Source organism: Schistocerca cancellata, chromosome 6 (assembly GCF_023864275.1).
Source record: "Schistocerca cancellata isolate TAMUIC-IGC-003103 chromosome 6, iqSchCanc2.1, whole genome shotgun sequence".
Classification (NCBI taxonomy): domain Eukaryota; kingdom Metazoa; phylum Arthropoda; class Insecta; order Orthoptera; family Acrididae; genus Schistocerca; species Schistocerca cancellata.
The window spans coordinates 603,953,878-603,972,842 of NC_064631.1; the positions used below are offsets into that span (position 1 = coordinate 603,953,878).

Genomic DNA, 18,965 nt, shown 5'->3' on the forward strand with positions numbered 1-18,965 from the left:
CAAGGTTTCAGAGTGCTAACGAATACATTTCACTTTTCGGTTGTGGTGGACCAGCACTCCTGATTCGTCTTACATGTGTTACACAAATAACTTCATGGAACATTTTACATCTTTATGACCTCTCTCACACCTGGGAACTTCCTTTTTACTATTGATGCAACTTTGCTCTCCACCAACATTCCACACTTATTTCAACACCAAATGGAAAGAAATCAAAAAACCACATTCATTGTTGCACTGGCGAACTTCATCTGTACGCAAAAGTGCTTCACTTTCTAAGGCCAGAATTACAAACACATTACGGAAATGGCAATGGTAACCAAGATGTCAACATTTCACAATTTCCATGGGTCACATGGTCTAGGCATTCCTTAATTGTCAGAAGCTGTACTCCTGGCTTGGTCTGGACTCGTGGAGAAGAGCGACTCCTCTACTTCCTACAAAAGCTTAATTCATTTGCCTTAGTTTAATTAACCTCACCTTTCTCCAAAGCCAAAGCTAGCTTCCTATACACTGACCATCTTACTGAGACTCACATCCAACCTTAGCCTATACTGTCTAGGAGTGTAATTGTTATATCAGACAAGATCTTTCTGTTGTTGTGGTCTTCAGTCCTGAGACTGGTTTGATGCAGCTCTCCATGCTACTCTATCCTGTGCAAGCTTCTTCATCTCCCAGTACCTACTGCAACCTACATCCTTCTGAATCTGTTTAGTGTATTCATCTCTTGGTCTCCCTCTACGATTTTTACCCTCCACGCTGCCCTCCAATACTAAATTGGTGATCCCTTGATGCCTCAGAACGTGTCCTACCAACTGATCCCTTCTTCTAGACAAGTTGTGCCACAAACTCCTCTTCTCCCCAATTCTGTTCAATACCTCCTCATTAGTTATGTGATCTACCCATCTAATCTTCAGCATTCTTCTGTAGCACCACATTTCGAAAGCTTCTATTCTCTTCTTGTCCAAACTATTTATCGTCCTTGTTTCACTTCCATACATGGCTACACTCCATACAAATACTTTCAGAAACGACTTCCTGACACTTAATTCTATACTCGAAGTTAACAAATTTCTCTTCTTCAGAAACACTTTACTTGCCATTACCAGTCTACATTTTATATCCTCTCTACTTCGACCATCATCAGTTATTTTGCTCCGCAGATAGCAAAACTCCTTTACTACTGTAAGTGTCTCATTTCCTAATCTAATTCCTAGTTTTGCTTTTGTTGATGTTCATCTTATATCCTCCTTTCAAGACACTGTCCATTCTGTTCAACTGCTCTTCCAAGTCCTTTGCTGTCTCTGACATAATTACAATGTCATCGGCGAACCTCAAAGTTTTTATTTCTTCTCCATGGATTTTAATACCTACTCCAAATTTTTCTTTTGTTTCCTTCATTGCTTGCTCAATATACAGATTGAATAACATCGAGGAGAGGCCACAACCCTGTCTCATTCCCTTCCCAACCACTGCTTCCCTTTCATGCCCCTCGACTCTTATAAATGCCATCTGGTTTCTGTACAAATTGTAAATAGCCTTTCGCTCCCTGTATTTTACCCCTACCACCTTCAGAATTTGAAAGAGAGTATTCCAGTCATAGGACAAGATAAAAGTTTGAAAGTTGAAATACATGTGTTGAATGTTATAAAACATACAAATGACTATCTTCTCTATGTGTGTAGAGTGCACAATAATTCACGCGTGAGTCATTTATGTAGACCAAATAAATGGAATATTGAGATCATGTAAACATAAATCTACAATAAAGTAATGCATTGAGATTATAAACTTCCTCTTTTATTACATAGCAGACTAACAGAAAATACAACCCACTTTCAGAAGTGGGTGTTTTTGACAATCAATAAACAACAGGTACAAGAAAATTTCCTCAAAACATAAAAAAATGTTAATGCAGTGTAAATGCATATCACAGGCGGAAATATACGCCAATCGTATATAGTTATAGCTCTAAGTCAATATTATTAAATATGAAAATACCAAAAAACTCTAACAACTGTCAAAAATAGACTGACATATTCAGTGAGGTCTCTTCACGTACCAATTATCTTGCTTTCCTTTGTACGGAAGAAAATTAGGTCTTGCTGCCTGAAAGCAAAGGAAAGTATCAAAAAGCATCTTGTAACAAATAATAATCATTACTCCAAATTATCAGTTTTTATTCACAAACTTCAAATGAATGGAAACTGAATCTCTTTGCTCTTCTTGAATAGTCATGTTCAGCATTATATAAAAAGAAAATATTAGCTTACTTACGTGATATAATTTTTTTCTTCATATTTTCAGTTAGTGCCCTGGGTTGATGCAGAAACACAGCAAATCTAATACCCTGTAAGATATTTTAAAAAGTCATGTAGTGGGTCATGTATCATCCTTTACAGTCTAATGGTAAACAGTATACAAGTGAGAACAATTATAATAATTATTGACCAGTGAACTAAACAAATAAAGAATTTACACAAGCTGATCTACATGACCCCCTTTGCAAACCAAGACATGGCGGCTCAAAAGGAACAGCAGAGAGAGCTTTAGAATTGTATAATCATTATTTGTCAATTTCATAATAAACACACTGCTTGAATCTGAAAATATAAACAGCCACAGTCCCACAGAAGTATTAGTTCTTTCCAAATGCATTAACTTTTTCCCACTCCCAAATTCAGTCATGCTGGGGTTATTAAAGACCTCCTCTCCTTCACTAAGTACCTATAGTGGAAACATTTGGAAAACCACTAACCCTACCAACAAGACTCAATCAAAAACCAATATGAAAGCCTGCCTGATTTAATCTAGTGCTCCATCTAAGTATTATACACTCCACTGCCCCTCCAACTCACCCCTGTTAACTTTTCAGATTTCCTGACCTCAAATTTTGCCTCACCATCATTCCCTGAATCCTTCAACATGGAAACCAACCTCACATCTGCTGGTAGAACTGAGATCCACCACCTAAAAAATTGCTCCAGATCTTATAAACCTACCTGCTGACAAAGTCTCCACCACTATGATTATGAACCATAGGGATTATTTGGCACCAGCTGTCAGATACATCCACCTACAAGTCACACCACAGTGACCTCATTCCAGATATACAGCAAGATTTCCAGTCCCTCCTCAAATCCACAGGTCCAGCCAAGAAACCCTCCAATCAGTTTCTCTCCCTCCCCCCCTCCCTCCCCCCCTCCCACACTCCCTCCCCCCCCCCCCCTCTCTCTCTCTCTCTCTCCCCCTCCCCCTTTCTCTTCCTCACCACAACCACTTCCCACACTCCTACCTGCTCCCTAAAGTACATAAACATAACCACTGAGAATGCTCCATTGTGCTTGGTTACTGCACCTCACCCCCTAGCCCCCCAGAGAGAATCTCTGCCCTTGTGGACCAACACCTTCATCCTATTACCATTAACCTACTCTCCTACATAAAAGACATCAACCATTTCCTCTACCAGTTATCCACAATTCCTGTTCCTTTACCAGCCAATGCCCTACCTGTCACTGTCAATGTCAGCTCCCTCTACACTAACACCCCGTTGCCACTGTTGAACACCGACTTTCCCAATACCTGACTGACTCTAAACCTACAACCACCTTCCTGCTCACCATGAGCACTATATGACCAGCTACAATTACTTCTCCTTTGAAGGCATCAGCTACAAACAAATCTGAGGTACAACAATGGGTACCATTCTACGCTAATCAGTTCATAGGCCATGTACAGGAATTCTTCCTCACAACGCGGTATCCCAAATCCCTCACCTGAATCAGATTAATTGATGACACCTATCTAATTCCTCCAGAATCTAAGCACCTTCTCCCCTTTCTCTTCAACTGGTCTTCCTCAGCCCAACAAGCCACCTTCGATATTGACCGCCATCTCAAGGATGGCCACATCAGTACCTCCATCTACATCAAAGCTACCAATCACCAACAATACCTCCACTTTAAAAAAGTTGCTACCCATTTCACACCAAGAAGTCTCTTCCATACAGCCTAGTCATCTGTAGTCAGTGCACCTGCAGTGATGAACTATTCCTCTCCATATATGCTGAGGATCTCACTGAGTTTATCACAGTCCAAAATTGCCCTCCGCAACTTGTCCGGAAACAGAGTTCCCATGCCCTGTCTCCCAACTCATCTACCATTCCTCACATACCCACTATCCAGAGCCACAAAGGAGCACCCATCTTGTGACTTAGTACCATCGAGGGCTGGAGCAACTAAATCACTTTCTCTGCCATAGTTTCTACTATCTCGCATTGTGCCCTGAAATGAGAAATATCCTCCCCACAGCTCTCACAATGGTATTAAGTCACACAACCAACTTACACAGTATCCTTGTCTGTCCCTAATCCACACCTGCTTCCAACCCTTTGCCTTGTGGCGCATATCTCTGTAATAGACCTGGATGCAAGACCTGTCCCATACATCCTCCCTCTGCCTACTACTACAGTCCTGTCAAAGGTATCTCCTATCCATCAATGGTAGGGCCACCTGTGAAAGTAGCCATGTGATCTACCAAATTAGCTGCCTCCAACAGGGCACATTCTGTGTGTTTGCATGAATGGTCACTGCCAAACTGTGGCCAAGAGGCAACTGTATCATACAGTCATTGAGAATACACCAAATGCTATGTGCTTCACTTCATGATTGCTTTATAGCCTGTGCCATCTGGATTCTTCCCACCATCATCAGTTTCCCTGAACTGCATAGGTGCAAACATACTTTGCAACATATCCTTCGTTCTTGTAGCCCACCCTGGTCTCAGCTTTCACCCATCTTTGACCTCCAACTCCCTATTGCCATCCTTTCTCCTACACTGCTACTACATTCACCTACTATCCCACCAACACACCTGCGTAGTCCTTTCCCTTCTCCGCTTCTCTTCTCTTCTCTCTCCTTTTAAGGTGTTAACACACATAAGAAATCACACAATTTTGGAAACTTTAAAAATTAATAACTCAAATATGAAATCCACAAAAATTTTTAATTTTCTGTTCTACCTTAGTTTAATGGGCAGACTATAATGACAAAAAATTACATAATCCTGAATTCGAGGTTGAAATTTATTTTTTATTGGTTGATTTCACATGGAGTGACCCCCTGTAAATTACCTGAAAACACCAATATGCACAGATTGCTACTAAGATTTGAAAAGACTCAATAATATAATTCTTTACTTCCAACAGAACTCCACTGTTTACTCAAATAATCTGTTCAAACAATAGAATACAACAAATAGATAGTGTTCAGTTATTGAGAATACACAGGGGCTACAATCTTGAATGGATTAGTACATTAAGTGAAAGAAAACCATAGATGCCACAAGAAATATAGAAACATACATGTAAAGAAAACTGGTTTAAGACAATAGAATAATAAATGCAAAGGAAAAAAATCACTGCTTCTCCTCCTACACTAATAAGCTTCTGTTTTTATCTATTATATTGTCATTTGAAGTGTTTATGTAACTTTCCTTATTTCAGAGACCACTATACCACTCTATATACTCAAATAGTTAAAAACATTATTAATGTGAAAATTAAGTGTTCATTGGAATTTAATTCCAGAATCTAAATATTCTAAACAGTTACAGCAGGAGTGACTAACAATGTACATCATTGCTTTGTTTTTGAATGTCTGGGGATTTCCAATTTTGTGTCTGATGCCCAGCACCAGCCTGTTACATACTTTTGCAATAGAGTACAAAAGTCAATTCTGAATGCTAAAAAGTGAAGCATAGTCTGAGTGAAAAATATTTTCACATGTAGGAATGTGGTTGTGAATTTCACAGTTCAGTGTACATTCACTCATATCTCAAATGTATTGATACATACATATAACAATCCAATGTCTTTGAAGAGATTTCTGCACAGTGTTTCACTATCAACTGCATGCAACATGCTTACTGCACAGTTCTGTAGAACATTATTTAGAACTTGATTGCATTGTCCCAGAAGATTATATTATAGGAAATCCTCAAGTGAAGTATGCAAAGTATGCCAGCAATTCCATCTCAGGTCAACATCGAGAGGGACTTATGAGCACACAGCACACAGAACTGGACTCTTTGGTTAACTTATCCACATGCTAATGCCACTTCAGTTTATTATCCATCTGGGTGTCTGGGAATGTCACACACTTAGTTTCATCTAGTGTGTGCCCACTGACTTCTTCTTATGGTATCTAAGGGTTCTGTCCTAGGCCCTCTGCTCTTCTTAGTTTTTATTAATGATTTTCCTAACCATCTAACAAGAGCAGAATCAGTACTTTTCGCAGATGATATGAGTCTTTTTATTAAGGGAGTTAGTGAAGCTGACCTACAAGAAAAAATAGCTTCAACAATGAATGAGGCAGCTGAATGGTTAAAGGACAATTACTTAATTATAAATGACAAAAAAACACTTGGATGAACTTTAGGCACATAAGGAACAAAGTAAAAAATAACATAAGAGTAGAGATCGGGAAATGTCTGATAGAACAAACTTCTTTTACAAAATTTTTAGGTGTATGGCTGGACAATAACTTGAGATGAGAAAAACATGTTGAACTATTGAATAAAAAAACTTAGTAAATACTGTTATACATTACGAAAACTTAAAGAAAACTGCAATTTTGAAACAGTACTATGTGCCTACTATTCTTACATTCATAGTAATCTAAGATATGGTATTATATTTTGGGGAATACAGGCTTCGCAAAAAGTTGTTTTAAGCTCCAAAAGAGAGCTATTCATATTCTGAAGGGTGTTGCATACAGAGATCCATGTAGAGGACTCTTTAAGGAGTTGAAAATTTTGACCCTCCCTAGTTTATTAATCTATGAGTCAATATGTGTCCTAAAGTCAAATCAAGAATTCTCTTCTCTAAACAGTGAAGTACATGACTATCAGACCAGAAACAGGCATGATTTTCAATAGAAACATACATTCAAAATCCCTGTACCAAAACAGTGTGATGTATCTACCAAAAATAATGTTCAATGCCTTACCAAAAGAAATAAAAAGCATACAAAACTTACATGTATTTAAAAAAGAGTTAAAGAGGCTACTATTGGGTCAGAGTTTCTATAATGTTGATGAATTTCTTTGCTATCTAAACAGATAGTGCTCATCTTTTGATTTTTCTGCATAATCCTCCTTTTTTTCCAACTGGAATGTAAGTAGAAGACAAAATATGTAAAGTGTAACTAACAAAATGTTATTTCCCTTGATTGATAAAAATATAAATCATGCTCTCTCTCTCTCTCTCTCTCTCTCTCTCTCTCTCTCTTTCTTTCTTTCTACATGACAATTCATATATCATGTATCTAAAAAGAAAGATGATGAGACTTACCAAACAAAAGCGCTGGCAGGTCGATAGACACACAAACAAACACAAACATGCACACAAAATTCTAGCTTTCGCAACCAACGGTTGCCTCGTCAGAAAAGAGGGAAGGAGAGGGAAAGACGAAAGGATTTGGGTTTTAAGGGAGAGGGTAAGGAGTCATTCCAATCCCGGGAGCGGAAAAACTTACCTTAGGGGGAAAAAACGGGTATAAACTCGAGCACACACACACATCCATCCACACATATACAGGCACAAGCAGACATTTGTAAAGGCAAAGAGTTTGGGCAGGGATGTCAGTCGAGGCGGAAGTACAGAGGCAAAGATGGTGTTGAAAGACAGGTGAGGTATGATCGGCGGCAAATTGAAATTAGAAATTAGCAGAGATTGAGGCCTGGCGGATAGCGAGAAGAGAGGATATGCTGAAGGGCAAGTTCCCATCTCCGGAGTTCTGACAGGTTGGTGTTAGTGGGAAGTATCCAGATAACCCGGACGGTGTAACACTGTGCCAAAATGTGCTGGCCGTGCACCAAGGCATGTTTAGCCACAGGGTGATCCTCATTACCAACAAACACTGTCTGCCTGTGTCCATTCATGCGAATGGACAGTTTGTTGCTGGTCATTCCCACATAGAAGGCTTCACAGTGTAGGCAGGTCTGTTGGTAAATCACGTGGGTGCTTTCACACGTGGCTCTGCCTTTGATCGTGTACACCTTCCGGGTTACAGGACTGGAGTAGGTGGTGGTGGGACGGTGCATGGGACAGGTTTTACACCGGGGGCGGTTACAAGGGTAGGAGCCGGAGGGTAGGGAAGGTGGTTTGGGGATTTCATAGGGATGAACTAAGAGGTTACGAAGGTTGAGTGGACGGCGGAAAGACACTCTAGGTGGAGTGGGGAGGATTTCATGAAGGATGGATCTCATTTCAGGGCAGGATTTGAGGAAGTCGTATCCCTGCTGGAGAGCCACATTCAGAATCTGATCCAGTCCCGGAAAGTATCCTGTTACAAGTGGGGCACTTTTGGGGTTCTTCTGTGGGAGGTTCCGGGTTTGAGGGGATGAGGAAGTGGCTCTGGTTATTTGCTTCTGTACCAGGTCGGGAGGGTAGTTACGGGATGCGAAAGCTGTTTTCAGGTTGTTGGTGTAATGGTTCAAGGATTCCGGAATGGAGCAGATTCGTTTGCCATGAAGACCTAGGCTGTATGGAAGGGACCGTTTGATGTGGAATGGGTGGCAGCTGTCATAATGGAGGTACTGTTGCTTGTTGGTGGGTTTGATGTGGACGGACGTGTGAAGCTGGCCATTGGACAGGTGGAGGTCAACGTCAAGGAAAGTGGCATGGGATTTAGAGTTGGATCTGGTGAATCTGATGGAACCAAAGGAGTTGAGGTTGGAGAGGAAATTCTGGAGTTCTTCTTCACTGTGAGTCCAGATCATGAAAATGTCATCAATAAATCTGTACCAAACTTTGGGTTGGCAGGCCTGGGTAACCAAGAAGGCTTCCTCTAAGCGACCCATGAATAGGTTGGCGTACGAGGGGGCCATCCTGGTACCCATGGCTGTTCCCTTTAATTGTTGGTATGTCTGGCCTTCGAAAGTGAATAAGTTGTGGGTCAGGATGAAGCTGGCTAAGGTAATGAGGAAAGAGGTTTTAGGTAGGCTGGCAGGTGATCGGCGTGAAAGGAAGTGCTCCATCGCAGCGAGGCCCTGGACGTGCGAAATATTTGTGTATAAGGAAGTGGGATCAATGGTTACAAGGATGGTTTCCGGGGGTAACAGACTGGGTAGGGATTCCAGGCGTTCGAGAAAGTGGTTGGTGTCTTTGATGAAGGATGGGAGACTGCATGTAATGGGTTGAAGAGTCTACGTAGGCAGAGATGCGCTCTGTGGGGGCTTGGTAACAAGCTACAATGGGACGGCTGGGATGATTGGGTTCGTGAATTTTAGGAAGAAGGTAGAAGGTAGGGCTGCGGGGTGTTGGTGGGGTCAGGAGGTTGATGGAGTCAGGTGAAAGGTTTTGTAGGGGGCCTAAGGTTCTGAGGATTCCTTGAAGCTCCGCCTGGACATCAGGAATGGGATTACCTTGGCAAATTTTGTAAGTAGTGTTGTCTGAAAGCTGACGCAGTCCCTCAGCCACATACTCCCAAGGATCAAGTACCACAGTCGTGGAACCCTTGTCTGCCGGAAGAATGACGATGGATTGGTCAGCCTTCAGATCACGGATAGCCTGGGCTTCAGCAGTGGTGATGTTGGGAGTAGGATTAAGGTTTTTTAAGAAGGATTGAGAGGCAAGGCTGGAAGTCAGAAATTCCTGGAAGGTTAGGAGAGGGTGATTTTGAGGAAGAGGAGGTGGGTCCCGCTGTGACGGAGGACGGAACTGTTCCAGGCAGGGTTCAATTTGGATAGTGTCTTGGGGAGTTGGATCATTAGGAGTAGGATTAGGATCATTTTTCTTCGTGGCAAAGTGATATTTCCAGCAGAGAGAACGGGTGTAGGACAGTAAATCTTTGACGAGGGCTGTTTGGTTAAATCTCGGAGTGGGGCTGAAGGTGAGGCCTTTGGATAGGACAGAGGTTTCGGATTGGGAGAGAGGTTTGGAGGAAAGGTTAACTACTGAATTGGGGTGTTGTGGTTCCAGATTGTGTTGATTGGAATTTTGAGGTTTTGGAGGGAGTGGAGCTGGAAGTGGGAGATTGAGTAGATGGGAGAGACTGGGTTTGTGTGCAATGAGAGGAGGTTGAGGTTTGCTGGAAAGGTTGTGAAGGGTGAGTGAGTTGTCTTTCCGGAGGTGGGAAACCAGGAGATTGGATAGTTTTTTAAGGTGGAGGGTGGCATGCTGTTCTAATTTGTGGTGGCCTGTAGGAGGATGCTCTGAACAGCCGGTGTGGATGTGGGAGAGGAAAGATGGAGGACTTTTATTAAGGATAGGAGTTGACAGGTGTGTTGATTAGCTGAGTGGATGTGTACGTGAAGGATTAGGTGGGTGAGGGCAATGGATTGTTCAGTTTGGAACTGGTATAGGGACTGATGGAAAGAAGGGTTGCAGCCAGAGATGGGATCTTTAAGTGTGAGGCCTTTGGGGGTGATGCCAAATGTCAGACAAGCCTGAGAAAATAAAATATGGGAGTGTAATCTGGCTAGGGCGAAGGCATGTTTGCGGAGGGAATGTAAATAAAACTTAATGGGGTCGTTGTGGAGGTGTTGTGAGGGTGACATGGTATTAGAAGGTGGAAAGTGTAACATGAGGCTGAAATGTAAATGAAAATAAATATAAAAATATATGGGGGGAGATAAAGGTGAGCTAGAAAGCAAATGGAGATCTGGTGTGAAAAAAGGCGAAAAAGTGTTGGTTAGAGCTGGGCTATGTTGATCCTGTGGTGCACTTGTGTAGGTAGATAACGATGTGCATAAAGGTTAGGTGGTTGTGTTGCCGCCAAAACACGTTAAAGGGTGGAGAAATTCGGGAAAATTTCGAAAAAACTACGTGAGGATGTATTAAAAGGAGTGGTTTGGTGGTGGCAGATTATGGAAATGAGGCTAACAATTGTCTGATGAAGAAATAATGACGTTAAAACCTGTGGGAAGCGGCTAAAAATGATCGGTGATGTGAGAAAAACGGAAATGGAAATAAAACAAAAGTTATTAAAACTAGCCGAAAACGTTGTTTAATAGCTGAAAGGAACTGTTTGTGAACTAGAAACGGTGGATTTTATAGCAGCAGTAGTGTTGAAAGCGGAAAAAAAATTTTTTTGGTTATGGTTTGGAAGTGGGTTACGTATTATTGAGTATATATCGGCGGGATAAAATTTTATAGTGGATTACGGTAAAAAGGAGAAGGTGAATACAAAGTGAAACTACTGGCAAAAACAGAAGGAGGAAATAAGACGACAGAAAAGACTTCGAAATGTAACAGTGACAATAACAAACGTAATTGTTGGGTTCAAATTAATGATATGAATATAATACAGGGAAACATTCCACGTGGGAAAAATATATCTAAAAAGAAAGATGCTGAGACTTACCAAACAAAAGTGCTGGCAGGTCGATAGACACACAAACAAACACAAACATACACACAAAATTCTAGCTTTCGCAACCAACGGTTGCCTCGTCAGGAAAGAGGGAAAGACGAAAGGATTTGGGTTTCAAGGGAGAGCCACAGCAAATCTATAGAATTTTGTTTAATTGTTCTTTGCTCTCTCCAGCAATTTAACTGTAGCGTACCTCTTCACTATTTAACTCACATTTCCAGAAAGTAGTGTAAACTTTAAGCTGTTGTTGCAGAAATTTTGCACTGTTGTTTTTGTTTACATAGAGTTGTGTATAGGACAAATTTGTGGAATCATATTTTCGTGTTTATCTGTAATTTAACTGACTTATTCTTAATAAACTATTACGTTTATCATGAGTGAAAGTTCTTGACTTGCTGCAGAATTGTTAGGTCGGGGCTTTGGTGTGATGGATGCTGTAGTTTTTTCCATGTGGGTAACTGTGGTGGCGTGGCAGTAGGGGAAGTAAATGAGACGTATCAGCAGTTTCGTAGGATGTGTAGTAGAGATAGGAAGATACTAGAACAAGAGGGGAAAATTGCTGCCCTTCAGGCTGAGTTAGACAAGGCCAGGGGAGATCTTGACAGATTAAGGAGGATAAGAGTAAAGAGAGGTGGGAAGTGGCAACAGACAACAGTAGGAACAGGCCTAGAACTTTGTCCGACAGTTTCGTGGTGAATGTGGAAAATACAGGGCTATTACAAATGATTGAAGCGATTTCATAAATTCACTGTAGCTCCATTCATTGACATATGGTCACGACACACTATAGATACGTAGAAAAACTCATAAAGTTTTGTTCCGCTGAAGCCGCACTTTAGGTTTCTGCCGCCAGAGAGCTCGAGAGCGCAGTGAGACAAAATGGCGACAGGAGCCGAGAAAGTGTATGTCGTGCTTGAAATGCACTCACATCAGTCAGTCATAACAGTGCAACAACACTTCAGAACGAAGTTCAACAAAGATCCACCAACTGCTAACTCCATTCGGTGATGGTATGCACAGTTTAAAGCTTCTGGATGCCTCTGTAAGGGGAAATCAACGGGTTGGCCTGCAGTGAGCGAAGAAATGGTTGAACGCGTGTGGGCAAGTTTCACGCGTAGCCCGCGGAAGTCGACGAATAAAGCAAGCAGGTAGCTAAACATACCACAGTCGACGGTTTGGAAAATCTTACGGAAAAGGCTAAAGCAGAAGCCTTACCGTTTGTAATTGCTACAAGCCCTGACACCCGATGACAAAGTCAATCGCTTTGAATTTTCGGCGCAGTTGCAACAGCTCATGGAAGAGGATGCATTCAGTGCGAAACTTGTTTTCAGTGATGAAGCAACATTTTTCTTAATGGTGAAGTGAACAGACACAATGTGTGAATCTGGGAGGTAGAGAATCCTCACGCATTCGTGCAGCAAATTCGCAATTCACCAAAAGTTTACGGCCCCTTTTTCTTCTGCGAAAAAAACGTTACAGGACATGTCTATCTGGACATGCTGGAAAATTGGCTCATGCCACAACTGGAGACCGACAGCACCGACTTCATCTTTCAACAAGATGGTGCTCCACCGCACTTCCATCATGATGTTCAGCATTTCTTAAACAGGAGATCGGAAAACCGATGGATCGGTCGTGGTGGAGATCATGATCAACAATTCATGTCATGGCCTCCACGCTCTCCCGACTTAACCCCATGCGATTTCTTTCTGTGGGGTTATGTGAAAGATTCAGTGTTTAAACCTCCTCTACCAAGAAACGTGCCAGAACTGCAAGCTCGCATCAACAATGCTTTCGAACTCATTGATGGGGACATGCTGCGCCGGGTGTGGAAGGAACTTGATTATCGGCTTGATGTCTGCCGAATCACGAAAGGGGCACATATCAAACATTTGTGAATGCCTAAAAAAACTTTTTGAGTTTTTGTATGTGTGTGCAAAGCATTGTGAAAATATCTCAAATAATAAAGTTATTGTAGAGCTGCGAAATCGCTTCAATAATTTGTAATAGCCCTGTAGATTTGAGCTGTTAGAAGCTGGTGAGCCTCAAGCAGTTGTAGGTGTAGACAGGGTGCAACAAACTTCCAGCAGCAAATTGAAAAGTAAGAATGTAGGGAAATCAGTAAAGAGAAAGGAAGTGGTGTTGTTAGGTAGTTCCCATGGAAGAGATGTTGGCCAATTTTTGCAGTATAAACTAGGATCAGAATACCAGGTCATTAATTTTTTTAAACCTCCTGCTGGTCTGGAGCAGGTGACAGAGGATTTAGGATCACTTCGCAAAGATTTCACTAAGGAAGACACTCTGATTATAGTGGGTGGGCCAGGTAATAGTATTGACAGAGTGTAACCTTGCAAAGATTGCATCAGCATCGAAGCGTTCTAGTGTTGAGTTTGTATCTGTTCTTGGGTGCCATGACCAACCTCATTTGAACTCTTCTGCCAGGAGAGTTAATTTGGAGTTGGAACGGCTGCTTATGTCGGGTGTAGAGTCACACATTGGTGTGGTTCCTGTTGATTCTCTTAATAGGTGGGATTATACTAGGCACGGCCTTCACCTCAACAGGAAAGGGAAGGGTAAATTGGCTGGGAAAATAGCAGGTAAGTTAAAGGGGGGAGGCACTGTCATAAGTGATAAAATACCAGTGGTTACAGGGTTCAGAAAAGACCCTTTTTTATGGTAGGGAGAACAGAAAGAAACCAAGTTTTAAGAGAGGTTAGGATTGAGACAAACCTTCAGTTTGAGAAAGAAATCAAAAAACATAATTCTAGCTTATTAAATCAGCATATAAAGCTGTTGGTTAAGAATTTTCAACAATCAGCAGAATCACTTTTGAAGAGCAGAAATGGAGAAATGAGGAGTTGCCGCATTCATCAGGAACTGTCATAAATTTAAAAACATACATATTCATAAATTTTGCCTAGAACAGCATATGGAAGCATGTGCAACAGAAGAATAATTTCATAAAAAATCCTTTGTAATATTAAGTGTATATTGAACACCTGCAGATAACTTTAATCTGTTCATAAACCACCTCGAAGCTGTACTGGCCCAGTCAACAACAAAAAACAAAGAAATAGTAGTTGCTGGTGACTTCAATGTAGATTTCCTTAAAGACTCTCCCAATAAGAACTTACCTGAGTTAGTAAGACTATCATTCAAATTAATTCCCACTGTAAAGCTCCCAACTAGGGTAGCCAATTGCTCACAGCCAGCCATTGATAATATCTTGATAGAAAAGTCCAATGAGAAATATTATATTACAGAACCCAACAATGGAAAATCCAGGATGGAATGTAACAATACCAGAGAAGGAAAGTTGCTACTCACCATATAGTGGAGATGCTGAGTCGCGATAGGCACAACAAAAAGATTCACACAATTAAAGCTTTCGCCCATTAAGGTCTTTGACAGCAGTACACACACCTACAGTCTCAGAGAGCTGAAACCACAATGCGAACAGCAGCACCAGTGCATGATGGGAGTGGCGACTCGGTGGGGATAAGGAGGAGGCTGTAGCAGGGAGGGAGAGGGATACTATGGTGGAAGTGGCAGACAGTGAAGTGTTGCAGTTTAGACGGAGGGGAGGGGGGAAGTAGCGGAAAGGAGAGAAACAAAAAGAAATTGAAAGACTGGGTGTGGTGGTGAAATGACGGCTGTGTAGTGCTGGAATGGGAACAGGGAGGAGGCTGGATGGGTGAGGACAGTGACTAACGAAGGTTGAGGCCAGGAGGGCTACAGGAACGTAGGATGTATTGCAGGGAAAGCTTTCACCTGCGCAACTCAGAAAAGCTGGTGTTGGTTGGAGGGATCCATATGGCACAGGCTGTGAAGCAGTCATTGAGATGAGGGATATCATGTCCAGCAACAGGGTGGTCCACTTGTTTTTTGGCCACAGTTTGTCAGTGGCCGTTCATACGGACAGACAGCTTGTTGGTTGTCATGCCTACATAGAATGCAGCACAGAGGTTGCAGCTTAGCTTGTAAATCACATGACTGTTTTCACAGGTAGCTCTGCCTTTGATGGGATAGGTGATGTTAGTGACCAGACTGGAGTAGGTGGTGATAGGAGGATGTATGGGACAGGTCTTGCATCTAGGTCTATTGCAGGGGTATGAGCCATGAGGTAAGGGATTGGGAGCAGGGGTTGTGTAAGGATGGACGAGTATATTGTGTAGGTTTGGTGGACGGTGGAATATCACGTTAGGAGGGGTGGGAAGGATAGCAGGACATTTCTCATTTCAGGGCACGATGAGAGGTAATCGAAACCCTGGCGGAGAATGTAATTCAGTTGCTCCAGTCCCATATGGTACTGAGTTACGAGGGGAATGCTCCTTTGTGGCCGCACTGTGGGACTTTGGGAGGTGGTGGGAGACTGGGAAGATAAGGCACGGGAGATTTGTTTTTGTTTAAGGATGGGAGGATAATTATGGTCAGTGAAGGCTTCAGTGAGACCCTTGGTATATTTTGAGAGGGACTGCTCGTCACTGAAGATGCAACGACCTCAGGTGGCTAGGCTGTACGGAAGGGACTTCTTGGTATCTGAGGTGAAGGTCAACATCTAGGAAGGTGGCTTGTTGGGTTGAGTAGGACCAGGTGAAGCAAATGGGGGAGAAGTTGTTGAGGCTCTGGAGGAATGTGAATAAGGTGTCCTCGCCTTCAATCCAGATAGCAAAGATGTCATCAATGAATCTGAACCAGGTGAGGGGTCTAGGATTCTGGGTTTTTAAGAAGGATTCCTCTAGATGGCCCATGGATAGGTTAGCATGGGATGGTGCCATGCAGGTGCCCAAAGCCGTACTGCGGATTTGTTTGTACGTAATGCCTTCAAAGGAGAAGTAATTGTGGGTGAGGATATAGTTGGTCATGGAGACTAGGAAGGAAGTTGTTGGTTTGGAATCCATAGGGCGTCTGGAAAGGTAGTGTTCGATAGCAGTAAGGCCATGGGCATTAGGAATGTTAGTGTACAGGGAGGTGGCATCAATAGTGACAATCAGGGCACCGTGTGGTAAAGGGACAGGAACTGTGGAGAGTCGGTCGAGGAAATGGTTGGTATCTTTTATATAGGAGTATAGGTTACGGGTAATAGGTTGAAGGTGTTGGTCTACGAGAGCAGAGATTCTCTCAGTGGGGGCACAGTAACCAGCCACAATGGGGCGTCCTGGGTGGTTAGGTTTGTGGACTTCAGGAAACATGTAGAAGGTGGGAGCGCTGGTAGTGGTAGGGGTAAGCAGAGAGATGGACTCTGGGGAGAGGTTCTGGGATGGGCCTTAGGATTAGAGTAGTGACTGGAGATCTTGCTGGATTACTGGAATGGGATCACTGTGGCATGGTTTGTAGGTGGAAGTATTTGACAGCTGACGGAGTCCTTCTGCCACATAATCCTTGCGGTTCAAAACAACGGTGGTGGAGCTTTTGTCAGCAGGTAGGATTATAAGGTCAGGATCTGTTTTTAGATGGAGGAGTGCGGTTCTTTCTGCAGATGTAAGATTAGTTTGCATGTTGAGGGATTTGGGGAATGATGTTGAGGCAAGGTTCGAGGTTAAAAATGCTGGGAAGTTAACAGGGGGGTGGTTTGCAGGCAGTGGGGGTGGATCACAGTTGGGAGTAGGAGTGAACTGAGTTAGGCAAGGTTCAATATTGGTCTTTGGTTGAGTCTGATTGGTCGGGTGGTTGGTGAAAAAGTGTTTCCACTGTAGGGACCGGGAGAAGGTGAGAAGGTCTTTAACTAGTCCTGCATGGTTGAATTTTGGAGTGGGACAAAAGGTGAGGCCTTTGGAAAGAACTGATATTTCTGTGGGCCTAAGGCTTCTGGAGGAAAGGTTCATAACTGTGTTGCAGGTCTGCTTAGGTTCTGGGTTCTGTGTGGTAGTGGGAGGGAGTTTTGGAGGGTGGGGTAAGTGTAGTAGGTTGGAGAGACAGGGTTTGTCAGCTATGAGGGGGCGTGGGGGAGGTTTGGAGGTTGTTTTAGAAGTGGTGGACAGTGGTACTCCGAGGAGGGAGTAGGAAGTGAGTAGGAAGGAAAGCTTTTTGAGGTGGCGTTGTGCATGTTGCTCACGTTTCTGCAGGGCAAGAGTTTCAGTGTGAGTTATGGGTTCCAGGAATTTGGGATTACAAAGCAGGAGAATTTTGCGGATGGAGAGAAGGTACTGCAAGGAGGATTCGGCTGGGTTGATATGGTTTTACAGGACTATGTTGGTGAGGGCTAAGGATTGGTGGAATCTCAACAGGTGGAGGTCATTGTGGAAGGAGGGGTGGCAACCAGAGATGGGTAATTTGATGGTAAAGCCATTAGGGGGGTTTTCATGAGCCAAGCAACAACGCAGGAACAGTATGTGGGACTGGGATCTGGCTAGGGATAAGGAAACTTTTCTGTATTGACGCAGGTGGAAGGAACAAGGATCCATGGTGGTGCAAAAAATGTGAAAAATTATGTAAGAAAGTAGAATTATGTCTGAAAAATTACTCAAAATTACACCCAAATACGTGTGAAAAGGACGAAATGGATACACAAGGGTGGGGGGAAAAAAAGCCGAGATGAAATCTGAGGAAGACAACGATAGTTGAAGGCGAAAACTAACTAAAATTGGTGAGAAGTCACAAGGGTGAAAGTAGAGAATAACTAAACAATAATAAATATATGTATATGTATATTACTGTAGGTAGCAGGTTTGAGGGTGGATAAGCCTAAGGGGGACGGCAGATGTAACTGGATGAGGTGGATTTAGTGGGTGCAAACAGGCATAGAAAGGGGAAAGTATTGGGGGGGGGGGGTGTCGTAGTTAGAGATGTAAGATCGTGTGGCACCGGAAAAGTGCGGGAGATAACACGCAAAAATAGTGTGAACCTTTTTGTTTTTTGTTGTGCCTATCACGATTCAGCATTTCCGCTATATGGTGAGTAGCAACTTTCCTTCTCTGGTATTGTTATATTACAAAACCAATAGTCAATGACTTCTCAGACCATGACATGCAATTCCTTCCGTTAAATGTTAATACTGAACAGGATATAAAATCTGTTAAATCTGAACTCAAGAGGGTAATCAATAAGCCAAAAATCGATTATTTTAGGACACTCCTCATAGACATTCACTGTTAGTGATGTTTACAGTGCTCATGGCATGAATGAAAAATATAACACTTTTGCTAATAAAGTGTTAGCTTATTTGAACACTGTTTTCCCCCAAAACTAACCAAGGTTAGAGCAAAGTCTACAAAGAAGACATGGATCACTCAAGGAATAGAGGTATCTTGTAAAACAAAAAGAAAACTGTATCTGTCAATCCGAAACAGTTCTGGTGTTGACGTTATAAAAATGGTTCAAATGGCTCTGAGCACTATGCGACTCAACTTCTGAGGTCATCAGTCGCCTAGAACTTAGAACTAATTAAACCTAACTAACCTAAGGACATCACACACATCCATGCCCGAGGCAGGATTCGAATCTGCGACCGTAGCGGTCATGTTGACGTTATAGCACATTATAAGAAATACTGCAAAACATTACAGACTGTAATAAGGACATCAAAGCAAATACATTACAAGGAAAGGATAGTCATACCAGATAACAAAATAAAGACAATATGGGATATAG

The 18,965-nt window shown here is 42.4% G+C and overlaps 1 protein-coding gene across 5 annotated transcripts in view; it reads right to left on the reverse strand.

The window, feature by feature from the left end:
* Positions 1-1,778: 1,778 nt before the first annotated feature.
* Positions 1,779-18,965, reverse strand: part of LOC126191360 (UPF0415 protein C7orf25 homolog) — a 142,195-nt gene continuing 125,008 nt past the window's right edge. For all 5 annotated transcript variants that reach the window (XM_049932204.1, XM_049932206.1, XM_049932205.1 and 2 more), the window contains 2 exons: positions 2,278-2,350; positions 1,779-2,109 (listed from right to left, as the gene is read on the reverse strand). In XM_049932204.1, the coding sequence (XP_049788161.1) occupies positions 2,096-2,109; positions 2,278-2,350 (87 nt within the window). In that variant the 3' untranslated portion in view covers positions 1,779-2,095. The remainder of the gene's footprint in view (positions 2,110-2,277; positions 2,351-18,965) is intronic.